Source organism: Astatotilapia calliptera, chromosome 11 (genome assembly GCF_900246225.1).
Source record: "Astatotilapia calliptera chromosome 11, fAstCal1.2, whole genome shotgun sequence".
In the NCBI taxonomy this organism is placed as follows: Eukaryota; Metazoa; Chordata; class Actinopteri; order Cichliformes; family Cichlidae; genus Astatotilapia; species Astatotilapia calliptera.
In genome coordinates this window covers 6,948,058-6,966,511 of record NC_039312.1, presented here as the reverse complement: position 1 = coordinate 6,966,511, position 18,454 = coordinate 6,948,058, and the positions used below count along the sequence as shown (strand labels likewise).

General features: G+C 43.2%; 1 protein-coding gene across 4 annotated transcripts in view; it reads right to left on the bottom strand.

The window, feature by feature from the left end:
- ptprub (protein tyrosine phosphatase receptor type Ub) overlaps positions 1 to 18,454 on the bottom strand; it is a 188,276-nt gene that overhangs the window by 58,376 nt on the left and 111,446 nt on the right. For all 4 annotated transcript variants that reach the window (XM_026183429.1, XM_026183430.1, XM_026183431.1 and 1 more), the window contains exons 5-9: positions 17,566 to 17,681; positions 11,907 to 12,081; positions 9,021 to 9,314; positions 3,585 to 3,902; positions 442 to 551 (exon numbers count right to left, since the gene is read on the bottom strand). In XM_026183429.1, the coding sequence (XP_026039214.1) occupies positions 442 to 551; positions 3,585 to 3,902; positions 9,021 to 9,314; positions 11,907 to 12,081; positions 17,566 to 17,681 (1,013 nt within the window). The remainder of the gene's footprint in view (positions 1 to 441; positions 552 to 3,584; positions 3,903 to 9,020; positions 9,315 to 11,906; positions 12,082 to 17,565; positions 17,682 to 18,454) is intronic.

Below are 18,454 nucleotides of genomic sequence, written 5' to 3'. Positions count from 1 at the left end.
CACTTAAATAACTGATTCATCATCATCAGACAGTTCAGGATTTTGACATCTATACGTTTGCAGACTTTGTACACAGAAATATTTTCCCAGTTAGTTTCTGGTACGCAAACCATGGCAACCCTGAATAAAGTTCAAGATAAAGCACAGAGAAGTTGATTAATCACCCATCCAGCCACTGGTATTTAACATGCTGATATGCATGGGTACAGCCTTGCTTGTTATTAGATTTGAATATGTTTACACTCCAGAATCATTAAAAGAATCAGCAAACAACAGCACAGCAACCATGTTAGCTGATTAAGTAAACTTTTAAGTCCAGCGGAGCCAACAATGATAACAGAGAGACTACTAAATGCTCGCACCTGCCCCAATCCACCAAACTCTACAACCAATTAAATTTACACATCGAAGAAATTCACCCTCATGTCTCCATGGGCTCACCTCATACTGGGTAATAAGTCCATTGGGCTCAACAGGCTCCTCCCACTTCAGGAAGATCATGTCATCCAGTGGGGTGAAGGTGAGCGACTCCGGTGCGATGCCTCCGGGGACTATGAGAAATTACAGAACAAACATTTGTCAGGGAAACTGAAGGGCTAATCACACAGTGATCCTCTCCTGTCAATATCACAGAGTGAATGTCATTGTGGCCCAGAGCGACGCATCACACAAAGCACTCTGACACACAGAGCAGTAGGCAGGCAAAACTCACAAAAAGGATACAGAACTGCATAAATTATGCACCCATTACAAAGATGAGAAAAAAGAAAATATTATAAAAGAATTATATTTTTTTATTCTGCTTCAGTCAAAGCTTAAATATACTGATGAATATGTGAAGGCCTGAGCTCTCGACTATACATGGTTTTGGGGCCATTCAGTTGAAGTCCTGGTCCCAGCGGTCTGTGCGAGTACTGCGCAGAGGAAGACTGTTATGTGAGATTCAGGCCTGAGGCTAAAGCGAGAGCCAAACAGCTGAGTTGACTGTTTTTTTGAATTGGGTTAGTCAGGACGACAAATTTGCTTATTGGGACTTTTGGAAAAGGTGGTTCTAATTGGCACACACTGTTTGTATTTATACATATACTCATCTTTATCTAAGCAAAAGAAAAACATTCACTCTCTTATTTGGTTGCTCTTTTTCTATCTTTCTCTGTACATATGTGTGTATGTAGCTTTCTGAAAAATCCTGTTTGTTTAGATGTTTTTCCTTTTTTTGGTTCACGGCAGAATTGATTTCTCCTTTAGCCACCACGCAGAAAATCTGTGAAGGCACACAGGAATAATAGGAGATAAGAAATAAGAACCAAATCCTATCTCGGGATTGCCCGAGTCTCAGATATGTTTTCTCTTTTATGTTATTTCCATCTAAAAATGAAATGGATCTTTTGTGATGCTGACTCAGTCAGCCGGTCACCCTTTCTGTATTAATGCGTAAGGGAGAGGGGAGGAGAAGTTTTAATTACACAAAACTGGGCTGATAATGGATTTGTGTATTTTGAACACTGATGGAAAAGCAGAATTACACCAATCTGGCATAACATTATGACCACTGCCAGGTGAAGCAAATAACACTGATTATCTCTTCATCATGGCACCTGTTAGTGAGTGGGTGATATTAAGGAGCAAGTGAACATTTTGTCCTCAAAGCTGATTTGTTAGAAGCAGAAATCTGGCAAACCTAAGGATCTGAGCAAGTCTGAGATGTGCCAAATTGTGATGCTAGATAACTGGGTCAGATCATCTCCAGGACTGTAACTCTGGGATGTTCCCAGTCTGCAGTGGTTTATATCTATCAAACACAAAGAAAGAACAGCGGTGAACCAGCAGCAAGGTTACAGGTGACCAAGGATCACTAATGCACAGAGCTGTTCTGGTAGAAAGGTGTCAGAATCTACATCCGCATTGCAGTTTGTTGTGTACCCCTGTCCCCAAATAAAAGCACCAGCAATGGTCACGAAGCATCAGAACTGGACCACGGAGCCATGGAGGAAGGTATCCACATTTTCTTTGACATCACATGGATGGCCGGTTGTGTGTGCATCGCTTACCATGGTGAAACACCTGGTGTTAGGATGCACTATGGCAGGGGTGTCCAACTCCAGGCCTCAAGGGCCGGTGTCCTGCAGGTTTTTGATCTCACCCTGGGCCAACGCCGCTGAATCAAATGATTCGTTCATTACCAGGCCTCTGGAGAACTTGTTGAGGAGGTAATTTAGCCATTTAAATCAGCCATGTTGGATCAAGGACACATTTAAAACCTATAGGACAGCAGCCCTTGAGGCCTGGAGTTGGACACTATGGGAGGAAGACCAGCCACCGGAGGCAGTGTGAGGCTTTCTACTTGGAAACCTTGGGTCCTGTCATCCATGTGGATGGTACATTGACATATATCAATACCTAAGCACTGAAACCGTATTCCCTGATGGCTGTGGCCTCTTTCAGCAGGGTAGTGCGTCCTGCCACAAAACTAAAATAGTTCAGGAGCACAACAACAAGTTGTTTAGCCTCTAAATTCCCCTTGAAATCTCAATCCAATCAAGCATCTGTGGGATGTGCTCGACAAACAAGTCTAACAAGTCCATGGAGGCTTCATCTTACAATTTACAGGGCTTAAAGGTTCTGTTTCTAACAGCTTGGTGCCAGATACACCAGCACATCTTAGGGGTCGGGTGAAGTCCATGCCTCAATAGCTCAGGGCTTTTTTGCAAGCAAAAGAGGGACGACACAATCCTAGGGAGGTGGTGTATGTCCACAAAATTATAACATGGGACAGTTTCAATGTGGGAAGCCTGCACTTATTATGAGAACATACAGTGAGCTAACCCCAGACCGCAGTTTAGCATGTGACAAACTGAGCAAATGCTTTAAGGCAATAAAACGTTGGACTGCCAACATTTAGTGGGAACCACATATTATTGGAACTTGTACTTTGTGATAATTGGAGAGTGGAGGGTTTCTGTTTGTTTGTTTTTTAAGAAAATAACATTTATAATATGAACGCCTGATGAATGACGGTGTCTTTGGCTGTTAAGGAGCGAGAGCAGCTTTAAGATTTTTCCCAGCTGCTCTAATATTAGTACACCTTGCTAATGTTACAGCTTTTTAAAGCAACAGTCCTACAATATTCTCACCTTCATCAAGGTTACAATGCTTTTGAAGAAAAGTGTTTCGGAAAGGTGTTGATTGGATTTTTTATTTTAATCTCGGAAGCGCTCAGCTTTTTGTTTCTCTCAGTTGTACTGCAATATAAAGCAAGGTGATTCTGTTATTTAGCCTCCCTTCATTGATTTAAATGAGGTGGAAAAGATAATAAACAGAAACGCCTGCTAGTAGGAAACAACGAGTTCAACAGCAACACAGACTACATCCGCCATTATAAAACAGTTTCACTGAAACCATTAGAACTTTAAGAAACATTTGATCAGATATTAATGTTGCACTTTGCTGCAGATCTAATAAACTGGTAGTGAACCTTGAATGTGTAGCATTCATCCAGTGGCTCTATTCGGTTTTAGTTTCTCTGCGCTCCGTCTTTTACCATCTATCTACTGTCTTTTCTGTAATCTCCTTCTGGGACTTACTGTCCTCCTCCGTCTGAAAGGTGACCTCTCTGCCCTCTTTCTTCCCCTCTGGATTTGCCAGTGACAGACGGACATGGATGGCATGGTAGGGTGGCAGATCACGCAGCGTGAAGCGTGAGGCATTGTGTTCCACTGCAAGGCACTCGCGTACGGTGGTGTTGTGGCCGCCGCCTCCTCCCGCCATGGTGTAGCGGTAGCACAGGGACACTGAGTAGGTGTGGCAGCGTGTCAGGTTGAACGCCAAATTCTCCCACTGCAGGGACAACTGCCTGGGCTGGATATCTGTGGCGGCGAGTCCCCGTAATGCGCGCATGGGCTCTGTGAGAGATTGAGGAAAAGGAAATGAGAGATACGGACAAGACACAGGTAAGCTTTTATTGTGAAATATTGGATTTTTGACAGAACATCCAGCAAATAGCCTGCATTACTAATATAACAGGACCACCCGGGCAGTTTTCAAGCTGTTCCTCTTCTACGTGCCGCCATACTGCCCTGCCACAGTGCAGAGGTCATTTTGCTGCCAGCACAACACACCCACATCCCTGATGGCAGAACAGGAACTCACACCAATTGCGCTAATTAATCGGACAGGCCGCGGGTTGCTGTTGCACTCCCACCAGTCTCCTCCCTTTCCCCTACCGCAGAGCAAAGTGGTCATGCAGTAGTTTCACTCCTTCGCCCTGAGGTTTAATCCACATACAAAAAACACAAGAGCATTCACTTCCGCTGGTCAGTGTTACTGACGGGTCATCGCTGTGGCCCGGTCCATATTTTTAGAAGGCACCGAGTTAATTCTGGTCACTGGCGGGTTAACCCCGACTTTCTCTAACTCGTACTAAAAGAACAACAGCTGCGTCTGTGATATTCCCCTTGAATTTATTTGCTCACTGAAAGATACAGAGAGCCTCTATACCCAGAGGCACAGACCAGCCAGTGTTCGGGAGGACGTCCGAAACTGAAGCAAGGCCAAGTTAAGCCAAGGACATCCTCCGTATCAATGGAGGTATTTATCAGTGGAAATTATTAACACAATCAATGCCGTTTTTGTCAAGCAATATGCTACATAATGCATTGTATGGCTTTATTCTTTTAATAGGGCACGATGAGTAATGGGCCAGGGAGGCAGGGAATGACAGCAAAGATATCGGGTACAGCAAGAGATCAGTGGAGTTTGAGGTTACTGGCCAAGGTCTTCATTCCCTCGCTGACTTGCACACTCAGAGGGATTCTCGCTGCAGCACAGATTAGTGCAGAGAACTTAAATAAAGTGGCTAATGCATCACTGAGCAGGGGCTAATGCATTAAGACAAGTATTATCTGAGAAAATGGATTCAAAAGGTGCTCTGTACTTGTGCAAGGACACACAGGCACACAAACAGACATCACATACATATGTACATATATATATATATTCCAGACTGTCTGAGACACTTAGCTAGAGCAGTGGAGATTTTATGACAGTTCCAATCTATACTAAAGGTCTCTGCAATCACCAACTTTCTCTTTTAATTTGCTATCTGGCATCTCAGGGTAGATGGAAATATGAACAGAGCATTGATCTGAACCTCATCCAGAGTAATGTGACGGTAGATAAATGGGTGGGCACGGTAATCGCTCCGTAGTAGACTGCACCCAGTAAGAAATGTTAATGTACCATTGTTCATTGTGACTGAGGATTGTCTTGATGGTGCAGTTGACAGTCTGCACAGTCTGGGAGCTAAATAAAGAGAGGCATTTAACTGCTGAGTTGATGAAAGCGCCACCAAAGCGGCCACAGTGTGCTCATTATGGGTTTTCTCAAAGTGGACATTTGTGCCAGCCCCTTCCCCTAGCCTCGTCTTATTTGTCTGTATGCCACGGGCACCCGTTCCCTGGCACCCCGTGGCATGAAAACTGCAGCCGTCCCAACATGGACGAAAGCCCACAGCACCGTGGTGATGAACGGAGATTGGAAGTTAGAGAAGATGTGATTGGTTCTGGTTTACTTCCTCTAAAATTGTAGCATGGGACAGCAGCAGTATAGATTGTGTTATACAGACATTCACTCACACCCTGGTGCACAGAAATCCAAATCTGCCCATATAGGGAATTCTGCCTCTGAATGGAAGACATGATAAACGACATGCCAAGTAAGGCAAAGCACTTGTGTTCCTAATGTGCCTAATTTTAGTCGGGCTCCAGCGTTGGCTCCCTCTAACAGACCAAAAGCATCACGGGCAGGGGCTTTCCAGAAGGTTCAGTGACCCAGCAGCAGGTGGAAGCCCATTAGCATAGTTTGGGGACCACCTGCAGTACAAACGCTTGCCTCTCCTCTGTGGTTTACTTGAGGGGCTTCAAGCTGTGCTAATGCACCGTGCTGATAATCACAGCAATGGCTCATCAGGCACACCTGGATGACCATCGGAGCCAGGTGGAGACCGTGTTCACATTCACGGCCATTAGTTTTACAGCAGCGGCGCTAGGATGGCTCGCCACCACGAGGATGTATATGTGCACAGCGCAGCCGGCTAGCCAACATGCTTCACCATGAAAGAGCCAGATTAGTCACGGTGGTGAGACACGGCTTCGGGAGAGGAAATTCACTTCCTAAATACAAAAGAGGGTCCAAAATATCCCTTCTGTTCACCGGATAATTACAACCTTCCCCGAAACCAAACCACAACAACAACAGCAACCCCGCCGATCTATTTTCTCATACTTAAATGTAATCGGGCCAGCAGCGAGTGCATGTGCGTCTGTCTGTATTCAGGATTCAGCAGAAGCATGCAGGGTGAGCAGGGGTGGCGTGCACCAGATGGTTTGAAGGTTTGGGTCAGGGGAACTCTGGGAGACAGCCGGTTATTAGAGCTACTGAAGGGTCAAGAATGTGAGACGCACCAGGAGGAGATTCATAGTGTTGAAGTGTATAACAAAATACACACGTGTCAGAACTGTAAACACTGATTTGTGTCATGCAAAAGCCAATCAAATGAAGCCCCCACAACACACACAGACACACACGTATATATATGTACAAGATACACTGATGGGCCAAATTAATTTCACCTACACTTCCTCTGTGTTGAACTAGTGCTGCATCTAAATGCCCTGTTTAACAGCTCAGCAAACACAGCAGTATTACTTATCCCACACATGGCTGAACAACCTAATGTCACAGTGGTTGAAATGTAAATACATCATTAAAGGCAGAGTTTAGTGACTTTCACAAACACCGATAGCAGCAACTGTGAAAGCAATTTCCGTACGTTATGATTCCGCTCTCGCTTCACCTCTCGCTCGCTCGCTTTCATTTTTACTCTCACTTTGAAAAACTACCCCGACTCCACCGCCATCGCCTTCCCTCTACTCTACTTCTTCTTGCTATCAACCTTTTTTTTTTTTTATTGGGAATTTTCTCTGTCTCTCGTTGTTGCGGAGCGGTGTGTGGGGATAGGCGAAGGAGGGCAGAGAGCTCACTCACGGCGCCTGATGAATGAGGGGTGTCTCTGGCTGTTGGGAGAGGAGAGTAGCTTTAATATGTCATTGGAGAGGAGGCCAGGGAGGCTCTAGTGGAGCAGGGTAGGAAGATATGTGAGGGATGGTGTGTGGCAGGGAGAGACCGTTGGGCATAGAGAAGAGTGATGACCATGGAAGACGTGAATCCACAGACTGCCTTTGGGTAACACAAAGCTCTCCATTTTGTGTGTCTGTGACTACATCGCACACATTGCAGATTCAGGCAGCGGTAATGACTACCTGCAGCTTCTGTGTGTGCATCTGCAGTAACACAGTTTGTTGTATGTATATTTAAAAGAGAGCACGGTTATGAGGCCCTGCTCTTCTCCTGGGTGTTCTGTGTCTGAACAGTGACGAACGACAGAGACGGGAAACGCGAGCGGGACAAAATGAACAAAAACAATAAAAAGGCTTGATCAGAGCCTTAAAATGGACCAGAGAAAAATGATGATTTGGGGAATTGTTAAGTGTTAGTCTGAATACTGTAAGAGTCAAATGATAATGAGCTGTCTCTTTTTAAATTACAGTAGGCAGAAATCAACATTGTTGAGTTATTATTAGCCAAAAAATCTGCTTTTTTCACTGTTTTCTGACAAATCAAGAAAATCTTTCACCTGCTGATTCTTGTCCATTTGTTACACTAGCCAAATAAAATTTCTGTCTCCTCCAGTAGATACCAAAGAAGCCCCTTTTTAGACTAGCTACTGCAGTCAGCCAGCTGTTATCTTTTAAATAACCGTCAAAGCAATATTGCTATGCTGGCAGCAAATAAAGTCCCTTTCAGTCTCCTTGGCTACAGAGTTCAGAGAACACCAGTGATAACAAATATGCCTTTCTTATGAGATAAGTGCAGTATATGCAGCGACTGAGTCAGAACTTGTCTATCAGCTTCTCACTGATTGAATTTTAGCAGATTATCGTGACCAGCGCAGTCTCATATTGTAAGCTTCCTTTAAGTTACAGTGTGTGGCTGTTGGGCATCAGTACAATGAGCTGAGGGTCTTTATTAGAACAGCTTCATCATAAGAAGGGGCCATATCTACAAGTATTATCATAGCCAAAATTAAAAGTATAAGCCTATCTGATTTAGAAATTCACTGAGCTGAGCTAAAGTAGAGGATGAGAGCTGCCTCGCACTTTACAGTTTATTAGTGTTCAACGTACTTTATTCTCATATGGTTTGCTCGGGGGTACTGCATTGCCTAAATAATGCAGATACCTCAGAGGTTTTTCAGAAACACAACGTGTTGTTTGGTGAGCTATTTCCACGCAATATCAACCCCCAATAAAAAAAAAAAAAGATGTTTAAAAAAAGAAATGTTCTCACTTTTGTAACAACTCCAAAAAGGAAACAGCTGACAAGACTGTCATCGTCTCTTCACACATGACAGCATACAAGATTTAGAGCTGCACACTGGCATAAACAAGATGTTAACGATAAGGCAGACATTCATCTGTTATTCAAATTAAAGCTTCCCCGTGGAGCTTTCGAGTGGAGCGTCTTCTTATTGTCTCGTGCACACGCACTAAGAGGCACGTCGACGTGAGGTGGCGTGACAGGTAGCGGGCCATGGAAAATATCAACGACCCGGCACAAGCAGGAAGGACTCGTACTGCTTAATAGTAAACACGTAAACCGAGGTTGAAGCTTTGCAAGAAGGGAAGCACAATCATGTGTGTGCATATCAGGGATATGCAAAATGAATTTTGGGTGATTAGCAGCAATTTTTGTCTGCTTACAAGGAATCTCCAGAGAGTACCGTGCAGTATGGATGATACACTCTTCAAGAGTGTGTTTAGCTCCTTATGTCATCGTTTGGTACATTTACCCCATTAATCTTCTTTAAATCCTTAAAAGAAAACACACTTCCTGTGTTAAAAGAGAGAATATATACAGCATAAAATCCCATTTTTATGAGTTTGGGAACAATTATTAGTCACCTGCACACTTGGTCCTGCTCACGAGAGGAGGTCCCGGAGGGCCGGTTCCGCCCTCTCCCGGTCGAGTCAGCAGCACGCTGATGTGATACTCTGTGTCTGGATCCAGGTGCCACAGCTTATAGGTGACCATGTTGACTCCATGCACCTCTGACCATGGAGACTGGCTGGCACGATACTCAATCTCCTTCCTGATAATAGGGCCATCTCCCAGGATAGAGTTGGTGTTGAGCTGGATGATCAGGTAAGTGGAGCCAGCACGCAGAAGCTGAGGCGGCGCAATGGGGGATGGGGGTACTGTCGGAGAAAATGAAAAGCAGTGTTTTCTCGTTTTGCTGGTTAAGAACACATTGGTATTGATAAAAGCACTTCCTGGCAGGCCGGCAGCACTGCTGCACAATCTAGGGTGGTAAAGTTGTGCTATTAATTTTACTAATCAGGCGTATGCAAATAGATTTCTGGCTATGTTAAAGCCCACTGAGTCTTAAATGAGTCTCCAGAGACTGCAGGATGTGAGCAGGTCAAACTATGTTCAAATAGCAGATTAGTCATACCTATTAACGGGGCGTTCAGAGCCTTGCATACATTTTTTAGCAAAGGGGTGAATGCAAAAAACAGCTGTGCATGCGTCGCATTGAACGTGACATTCCCTGTAACTCAGACAATAATTACTGTGCGTGTTTTTCTCCAACTTCTCAGACAGCCGGCCACCACGATGAAAGAGCTGAATACATTACTGCTGGTAAAGCCTGGCAAACTGAGAATTAATACCACTGCCCACGTCACTTTCTGGCAGATCCAAGCCGCTAAACACTTACACAGGCAACCGTGAGAGTGAGGGATGGGAAAGCCAAAAGAAATGTGGACAAAGCATGAGAAAAGATCAGAGTTAGATCTGTGGCTGTGACTAATCCTTCATCCCTGCCTCTGTCTTTTATGGCCCTCCTCTCTGTGGGTTTTTCGACAACTTCACCTCTACTCTGTATTGCTTCTTTGTGCCTGCAGCAGCTCATCTTTTAACTGTCAATGGATGCATCTATAATAAAAGGCCAAATTTGAGCAAACAGGCAAACAGCCAGTGCGATTACCTTCAAAGTATCTCACCTACCCCTTTCACACTTTAAGTAGACTCAATTTTATCTGCTAATTTATTGTATCCCCCCCTTAGTTCATTAATAGTTGTCACTTCCATGAAAACAAAGCAAGCTCTCAGTGCTAGTGTCTGTTTAATGTGGGACTCCTCGTCGGTGCAACATTTGTTTCTGCCAATGCATTTTCAAATATGCTTAGGACAGAATATGTGTGCACATATAAACTCAGGGCCCACAACAATAGCCCGAGACATACGGACAAGGTAAAACTGTTTTATTAATCATGTAGCTATCTCCGAGCCCTCCGTGGAGCAGTAGAAGGGTTTACTATGATTCTCGCATTCTTTCTGCATTATATAAACGAGTAGATCCAACTCATTAAGGGGATGATTAGGCTCTTTTTAGCAGAGCAGAGGGGAAAAGGGATTTATGAAAGCCTTGTTAAGTCAGCGAAGAGCACAGCCAGTTATGGAGTTTCAGGCAGCTGACATGAGAATAACTTAACTGGCCATCGCATTTACTGGTGGTGCAGCCTTGCCAGAAAGAACATCTTTGTCCTGATTATAACAAAATAAGGAAAGCAACAACCACAAAGACACAATGACACTTATTCACTGAGAGTGTGAGCAAATCACAGCCATCTGTCAAGTACATTCGCTGTGTCCTGGTTTTCTGGCACTCGCTGGTTAACGTTCTAGCAAAGGGGGCTCCTTTTTGCAGCAAATCAGTCTATCGCGACACTAAAATCAACCCACGTTGTCTTATCAGTAAAAGGACTATGGAAGCGAGGCATTACAAAGCTCATATGTGCCATGTTCACAATGTAATTTAAGCATGTGAGCATCCTAACATTCACTAACTCGTAGTAAATACAGCTGACGTTGATGGATGGTTTGAGATTATGGTGCTGCAAAAAAAAAAAAAAAAAAGACAATCTCATGCATGTGCCCAGCACTTTAAAAAAACTACAAAAGCAGGGGGCTTCCTCGTGGTGGGATCCTAACTGTTGGCTAAAATTCACAGCAGCCCATCCAACGGTTGTCCACCAAAGTGGTGGACTGCACCAATCTATCAGCCAGCCAAGCGACAGACACTGATATCCACAGAGCCACTCTGCTAGCTTGGCTTAAAAACTCCTTTTGAGCTTGTCCTCACTCTCATTTGCGATCCATTCGGTCTTTAAAAACGTAATAACAAGAGCATACAGTAGAGGACAAGGGGATTGAGAATCCCTTACATCCTTATTTTCCTTTCTTTACTTTGCTGAGGGCTCGGGTTTGTTATGCCAGCAAACCATCCCGCAAGCCATGTCATTACTATGCTGTCAAAGCGGTGGTGTTGGGCGGTGGGGATGGAGTGAGTAATGGTAGTGAGGTCACCATCTGCGCTACATGATATGACAAGGGCTGCAGGAGTCCCAGGCAAGTGAACTGCCTTCTGACAGAGAGCTGAAGAGCTCAGTATGGCAGTCTATCTGGCAACTACAGCTCAGGATGCCGCACATGCCAGGGAGACTGTGGATATCACTTAAAAAGCCTTCAAGTGGTCGCTGTAGCATACAAATTGTGAATAAGAAATTTCTCTGGAAATAAATTAGAAATAAATGCGCGAGACATTCGCAGTCATGCACAAATGATATCCTGTGGGTATCTGTTTCCTTTTTAATTCTTCTTTCAATCACATGCAGTACTGTACTGTGTCCAAGAAAAGCAGGAAATCATAACGGCTGGGATGATGGAGAATGAAGGCTAAAAGAAAACAATAATAACAGTCAGAGAAAAGGGAAAAGGATGTTTACCTTTGACAACGAGTTCAGCAAAGTTTGAGACTCCGGAGCCTCTGGGGGACTGAGTGACGCAGCGGTAAAGGTCTTGATCAGTTCGCTGGACGCTGTCGAGCTGGAAGGACACCACAAAGCGCCGATGGCTCAGGTGCTTGACTGACGCCATTGTTAAAATGTCCCCATTGTGTCTCTGGAAAGCAGAAAAGGACATGGTCAGAGAAACCAGGATAGGCCATGACCTGTCCCTCTCACACGCACACAGATATAAATCATCTTATACAGCACAATAACACAGTCTTTTACACCCGCACGCACATAAGTGTAGATGTTTCTGTAGTAGTGTGAAAAATTCACAAAATACAAATGCATAATAACTCTGAATGACGTAGTCAGAGTCTTTAAAATCTAGAGCTATGCAAAAAAAAGGCAGGCATTAAAGGCTGAGATGTCCTCACTGTTACTCTTTAGCATGAGTCAAGTTGTCAACACCCAAGATCTTTGGCATGGGATAATGCAACATGATAAAGTCTCTCCATTACAGCCTCGACATCTTTCAGACTCAGTGTCCCAGTTTGTAACGAAGGCCTGAAGGACGGCAGAAGACAACGGCTGTCACATACTGAGTGGCCCTCACCATGACTGGAAACTGACCTTCAGTTGTAAAATTAGCGGAGTGTCCCTTCAGCTGATGGAAGACCTCGCTGACTGACTCACTAATTAAAACTGATTTTTAGCAAATATTAGTTATTTAAAGGCATGAAAAATATGCAGATGTTCAATCTGCATGGAGTTGTATGCTTTACGTTGACAGTATTAGTATTACAGAGCATGTTTGTGTCATATCCACGCGGAATCCCAGAATAGCTGGGGATGTTTGCCTGTAATGTTATAGCATATACCATCACCAGACACTTCATTAGGTATACTCTGCAACTTTTGCAGTTTTTTTCTGACTTCTGACTCTGGCACCAGTAAAACAAGCTCCTGAAAACACTCCTCAGAGATTTGGGTCCATATTAATGCAAAATAGCATCACACAGCTTCTGCAGATATGTCAGCTGCATATCCAAGTTGAGAATCTACTGTTCCACTACATCCCAAAGGTGCTCTATTAGATTGAGATCTGGTGACTGTGGAGGCCATTTGAGTACAGTGAACTCATCGTCATGTTTAAGAAACCAGTTTGAGATGATATTCGCTTTGTATCACTGTGCGTTAACCTGCTGGAAACAGCCATCCAAAGATCAGTACACTGTAGTCATAAAAAGTCAGTAATAATACTCAGGTTATGAAAATCACTTAGTACTAAAGAGCTCAAAGTGTGCCAGGAAAATATCCCTGATACTATTACACCACCACCTGTCTGAACAATTGATACGAAGCAAGATGGATCCATGCATTCATGTTGCTTATACCAGATTCTGACCCTACCATCTGAATGTTGCTCCACACATCCAACCAGTCAGTGTTTTTCCAGTTTTCCCTTGTTCAATTTAAGCTTGTGCAAATTGCAGCCTCAGTTTCCTGTTCTTAAGTGACAGGAGTCACACCCACAGTAGTCTTCTGTTGCTGTACCCTGTTTAACATATTCAGAGATGCTCTTCTGCATATCTTGGTTGTAAGTAGCTTTTATTTTGAGTTGCTCTTGTCCTCCCATCACGCAGTCTGGGCATTCTTCTCTGACATCAACAGAGGTCAGCAGTTTCTGAAATACTCAGACCAGCCAAACAACCAGCAAATGGTGCCAGACTGGCACATTCGAAATCCCATTCAAGTAACAAGAAGCTGACCAAGCATAGCTAATAAAGCAGCTGGTGAGTTTAGGTGTATAAGGAGTCTTTGCCTTCTTTTAGTTTTCCTGCCTTCTATTTGCCTCTGCTCCCTTGTTTTGGTACTTTGTTTACTTTGTCTTTTAAGTACGGGTTCATTATGTTTCATACACTGATGTTTTTATTATAAACACCCTTGCACACAACATCCAGCCTTCCCTATTAGCACGGGACACACACACACACACTAACAACCTTTATGGTTGCCTCCACAGTTACCGCACCGTGAACTCCTGGAACACAAAGCTAATAATGTAGCAATACACAAATTATTGCTATCTGGGTCACTTCTAGTTAGAGCTGTGTGATTAAAAAGAAGAATCGTCCAGTTGTGTACAATTTCATTAGAATGGAAGGACCATCTCCCTGATTTAATCATGCAATATTACGATCAGACGTGCTTTAATGAAAACAAATGAAATCTTGTTAAAATAATAGTGATTACGGGGGTAATATATGTCATGAGCGTCGTGCCCTAATGGAGCCCATCTTCGACTTCATCTGTCCTTAGCGTGCAATGTTATTGAAGCAAAACATTTAACCGTTCAACAGTTACAATCGGGAGACAGATGGACTTTAATGCATCAAAGTTTAATCACTTTAGCACAGATAATACTTGAATGATGGCATGAAGAGGCACGAAAGTGCAGAAATGGCCGCTGCTGGCTCTGAGAGGCACCAATCTGTCTGCACTTCAGAGGATGGGGTGTATGTGCTTGTGTGTCTATGTGCAGCTTCTGTGTGTGTAGGGCTAGGCCTGGGTCTACCCTGAGCATTGATCCCCACATTGCTATTAAGGGTGGGCCTCTACGTTGCACGGTGGAGGCTCCACTGGGTGTCAAGCGGTTCTCGGGGGCCCGGAGTCTGGGGCCCCCATCCTTAGCTTGGCCGGGATGATTGGCCGCTGCCTCTGGTCCTCTGGCACTCTTGCCCTTGGCTGTAGAAGCTCCATCCAGGACCTCCAGGGTCTTTCCCTGTCTGCCTCTAGCTCTTGGGGGGGCATGGTTGGAGTGTGACCCACATTTTCAAGTATGTTTCATCACAAATGATCTCACACACACACACACACACACACACACACACACACACACACACACACACACACACACACACACACACACGTCTGTCTGTTTCATCCTCACCCCCCCTTTTCTTTTCTCTATTCCTCCACTTTTTTCTCCAGTCTTTCACGCCCTGTTCACTTTAGCAAAATATTCACACAGATAGTAATATGAATAATAAAATAAAATAAAATATTAAGATTACGAGAGGAGCCTACAGTGAGTCCATAGTGCTCCTCTTGGTAAAGCTAATGTGTTTGACACAACAAAGCATTCACACCTAAGCAGTCTTAGCAAAAAAAAGAAAAAAGAAAAAATGTCTGCTTGTTTCAGTCTAAGAAGAATGGAAAGAAAAGCGAGCTGTGGCAGAAAGTAGGAAGTGGAGAAAAAACTGTGACAGAGAAAAAAGAGGCTCCAGTGAATGTTGCATGATGCACCTAGCTGTTGCACTGTGAGAGGCCTTTCTCACTTGTTCCACACCATTAAAACCACTAGCATCTGTCACATCCTCACTGTTTCAGAATAACACATTGGCTCTGGCATTTTTTTCCTCATGTTTTCAGGCCATTCTCTCCGCGTGTGAAATAGTGGACATGAATCATCATTCTAGTACTTTTGATCCGACAGCTTTCACAGAATGAGAATGTGAGCGTACTGTGATTAGCAGCGAGACCTCTGGGTTACACTGGGCCATTTGGGCTTCTGTCATACTGCTGATTTGAGGCTTTCAAAAAGCCACAGACCACAGGAACCTCAGGCCGAGTCTTGCAAACAAACACATAAACACACACCCCCTGATTAGGGTTAAAAAGTCAACAAATCTTGTAACCGCAGGAAAAAGAAAAAAGAATACAGTAATGTATCCTTCCTGCATCTTTTCTATTCCTGTTTTTTTGTTACTTGGCCGGTGAATTACAGAAAGGAGACAGCAGAAATCAGAATAAATCAGAGTAAATCAAATAGCATGCGATCACTTCATGTTACATAAACAATCTGGCTATAGCTAATTGGCGAGGAAACGACAAAAACGATCTGTTAATCTGGCAGGCGTGTACGGTTGAGACTGCGGTACAGCTGGTACTGCAGACACAATCAACACGAAAGGGCACAACAACAGAAAACAGCCTGAGAGGTGCATGTGTGGAGCAGACAATGGAAGAGGACAGCTGAAGGTAGAAGGGAGGTAGGAGGGGAAAAAAAGCATTCCAGTGGCCTGAAGATCTCATTACAGTAGGCGTCTGTAGGGTTATGCCAGCTAATTACCCAACGCATTTGCCTTCATCTTTGTGTTTGACTGAATGGGTGGCTTGATCAGAGAGGTATGGATGAGGATACAGCAATTACCTAAATCACACGTCTCCCATTTTCAAACAATGCAGAAGGTTTTCCTGGGTCAGCTTTGATTAATGCTGGCTGCAGTGGGTGGTAAGATGCTCAAAAGCACTGAATATGTAGCTACATGCTAACTGTATGCATGAGATGGACAAATTATGAATCCCTACAATAGGTCTTTAATTGGGCCTCGAGAAGAGAAGAGTTTAAAAAAAAATACTCATTCACATGGATTCAAATGGTGACCATCATGTGAATAGATACAGTGCAAAAGGACAAGAACACAGCGATCCTATCAGCAGGGCGACTTTTCAGAGGCAGCGGAGTGAAGACACTTCAAGGCCTTCATAGCCTTTATAGCATTCAGCCTTTGTGTACCATCTTTATTTAAGGATAAATACGTCTGGGTTACATATAATGATGACACACAGAGAGAGACGTGACAGTTATGTATGCAGTAAACTGTAGCAGCATGTGAAAACTTAACCATGAGTCACAGACCTGCGGACAAATCACTAAACACAAAGATCAACACACCTATGATATATTTCCATTACGTGGATTGACTTATCCTAACCCAGGGTTAGGATAATTATGAACCAATTACTCAAATAATACAGACAAATGAGTGGCGTGATTTTTTGTGAGAGGAAACACACCCTCATTAATAATGTTAATAATAACATAAAGTTGTTTGCAGCCAACAGGAGAAAAAAAACATCAAGGTCCAGGAATCTGCATTTATTATTGATGCTCATCAGGGAAAGGCTTAAGACACGACTGTAAAACTTTAGATATTCCTACTATCCGCACTCCGAGAGCTTCCAGGATCGGTGACACTATTTTTGGGTCGGCAGTGATTTCATACCAATTGATCTCTAATCTAGAACATAACCTGCTCCTGAGCATATGAAATCTACAGCATAAGTTACCATCATGATATAGCCTGGTAAAGTACAGAAAAAAACACAGCCTTTGTCGTACTAAACACCCAGGGTTCAACCTGAAGTTGCCCTGATAAGATAAAATCTTACTTCACACTACAGGCCTCAGGACTCCTGGCTGTAGGCTATAGCTTCTACTTGAAATGAATGTTCAAATTTCTTTTTTGAAAAGTCAATCAAATAACAACAAGGAGAAACAAAATAACCAGATAGCAAGGAAAAAGGTGCAAAGTTGAATAAAATTGACACAATGTTTGTGGTCGCATGTGTCTTTTTCTGTGTGCAGGATGGTTTTCTCTTCATAGGAAAGTGTGTGATGACTTTTACTGTGTCCCACGTGCCCAGGGAGCCTTGTCTAATAATCCGTCTGTAACATTAGGCACTAGAGTTAGTATTAAAAGAAGTCTTCCCTTTGTACTGTTGCCATGTTGAAGGTAAAAATACAACAAGCTGACACACAGTAAACACAGGTTACTTTCGGCAATAAACACCATCATGAAGCACTAACCTCCAACAGGAACTTCTCAGCCTCTGATGCCCTTCCAGCAGCAACACACTGGAAAGTGGCATTTTGCCCAGCATTGACCTCCTCATCTCCTAGCCTGGAGAAGTGTGGCGCCTTATCTAAAGAGACAGACAGAGAGAGAGAGACCCACTGTGAGATTAAAAAAAAACAAAAAAACCCATTACCTTTCAACCGTTCACAATGCAAGTCAGATTAACATAACATGTTTTTATCCAGGTTTTCTTTTTGTTTGTTTTTTTAAATGCAAGAACAGAAATTTCAGGCTTTTTCTGTTTTGAAACAGCAGTTTGGAGGACTTTGTATGAAACTGACCGGCTATGAAGGGCAACCATTAAAAACAGAAATCAGTTTATCAGTAGTTTGGCAGCAATTTATTCACATATTTTCATTCGGTTCATTCAGTTTGCATCAGCCTTTTCAGGCTGAGGGGTAAGAATTGATTTTCGTTTCCAGTTTCTCCACGGTCAAAATTAAGTCTAAATTTGCACTGCATTTTCAAAAAAAATGTAATTACGATATAAAATACAAGAAAAACATTTATAGAAATTGAGTGTTGTTGAGGTTAAAGCCACTGATGCCCATTTTCTTTCTGTAATGTTTAATCCACCAGTATGTACAAAGCTCTGATATTTTTAATGCTAAAATTGTTGTTTTGGCATGAATTATTGTTGTTATCCATCAATTTTCAAATTTAGCTTTTTACAGAAATGCTGAAAAAATAGTAAAGCACATAATTATTATTATCTAAGATGCCAAATTACAGTTATTTACTTGTGTTCCTGAACACGCAGATAGTTTTGCTCAACGTTATGCTCAATTAATCTGTGACTTCACAGAGAAGTCGAGTGCGTCGGCTCAAATTTGGGTATAA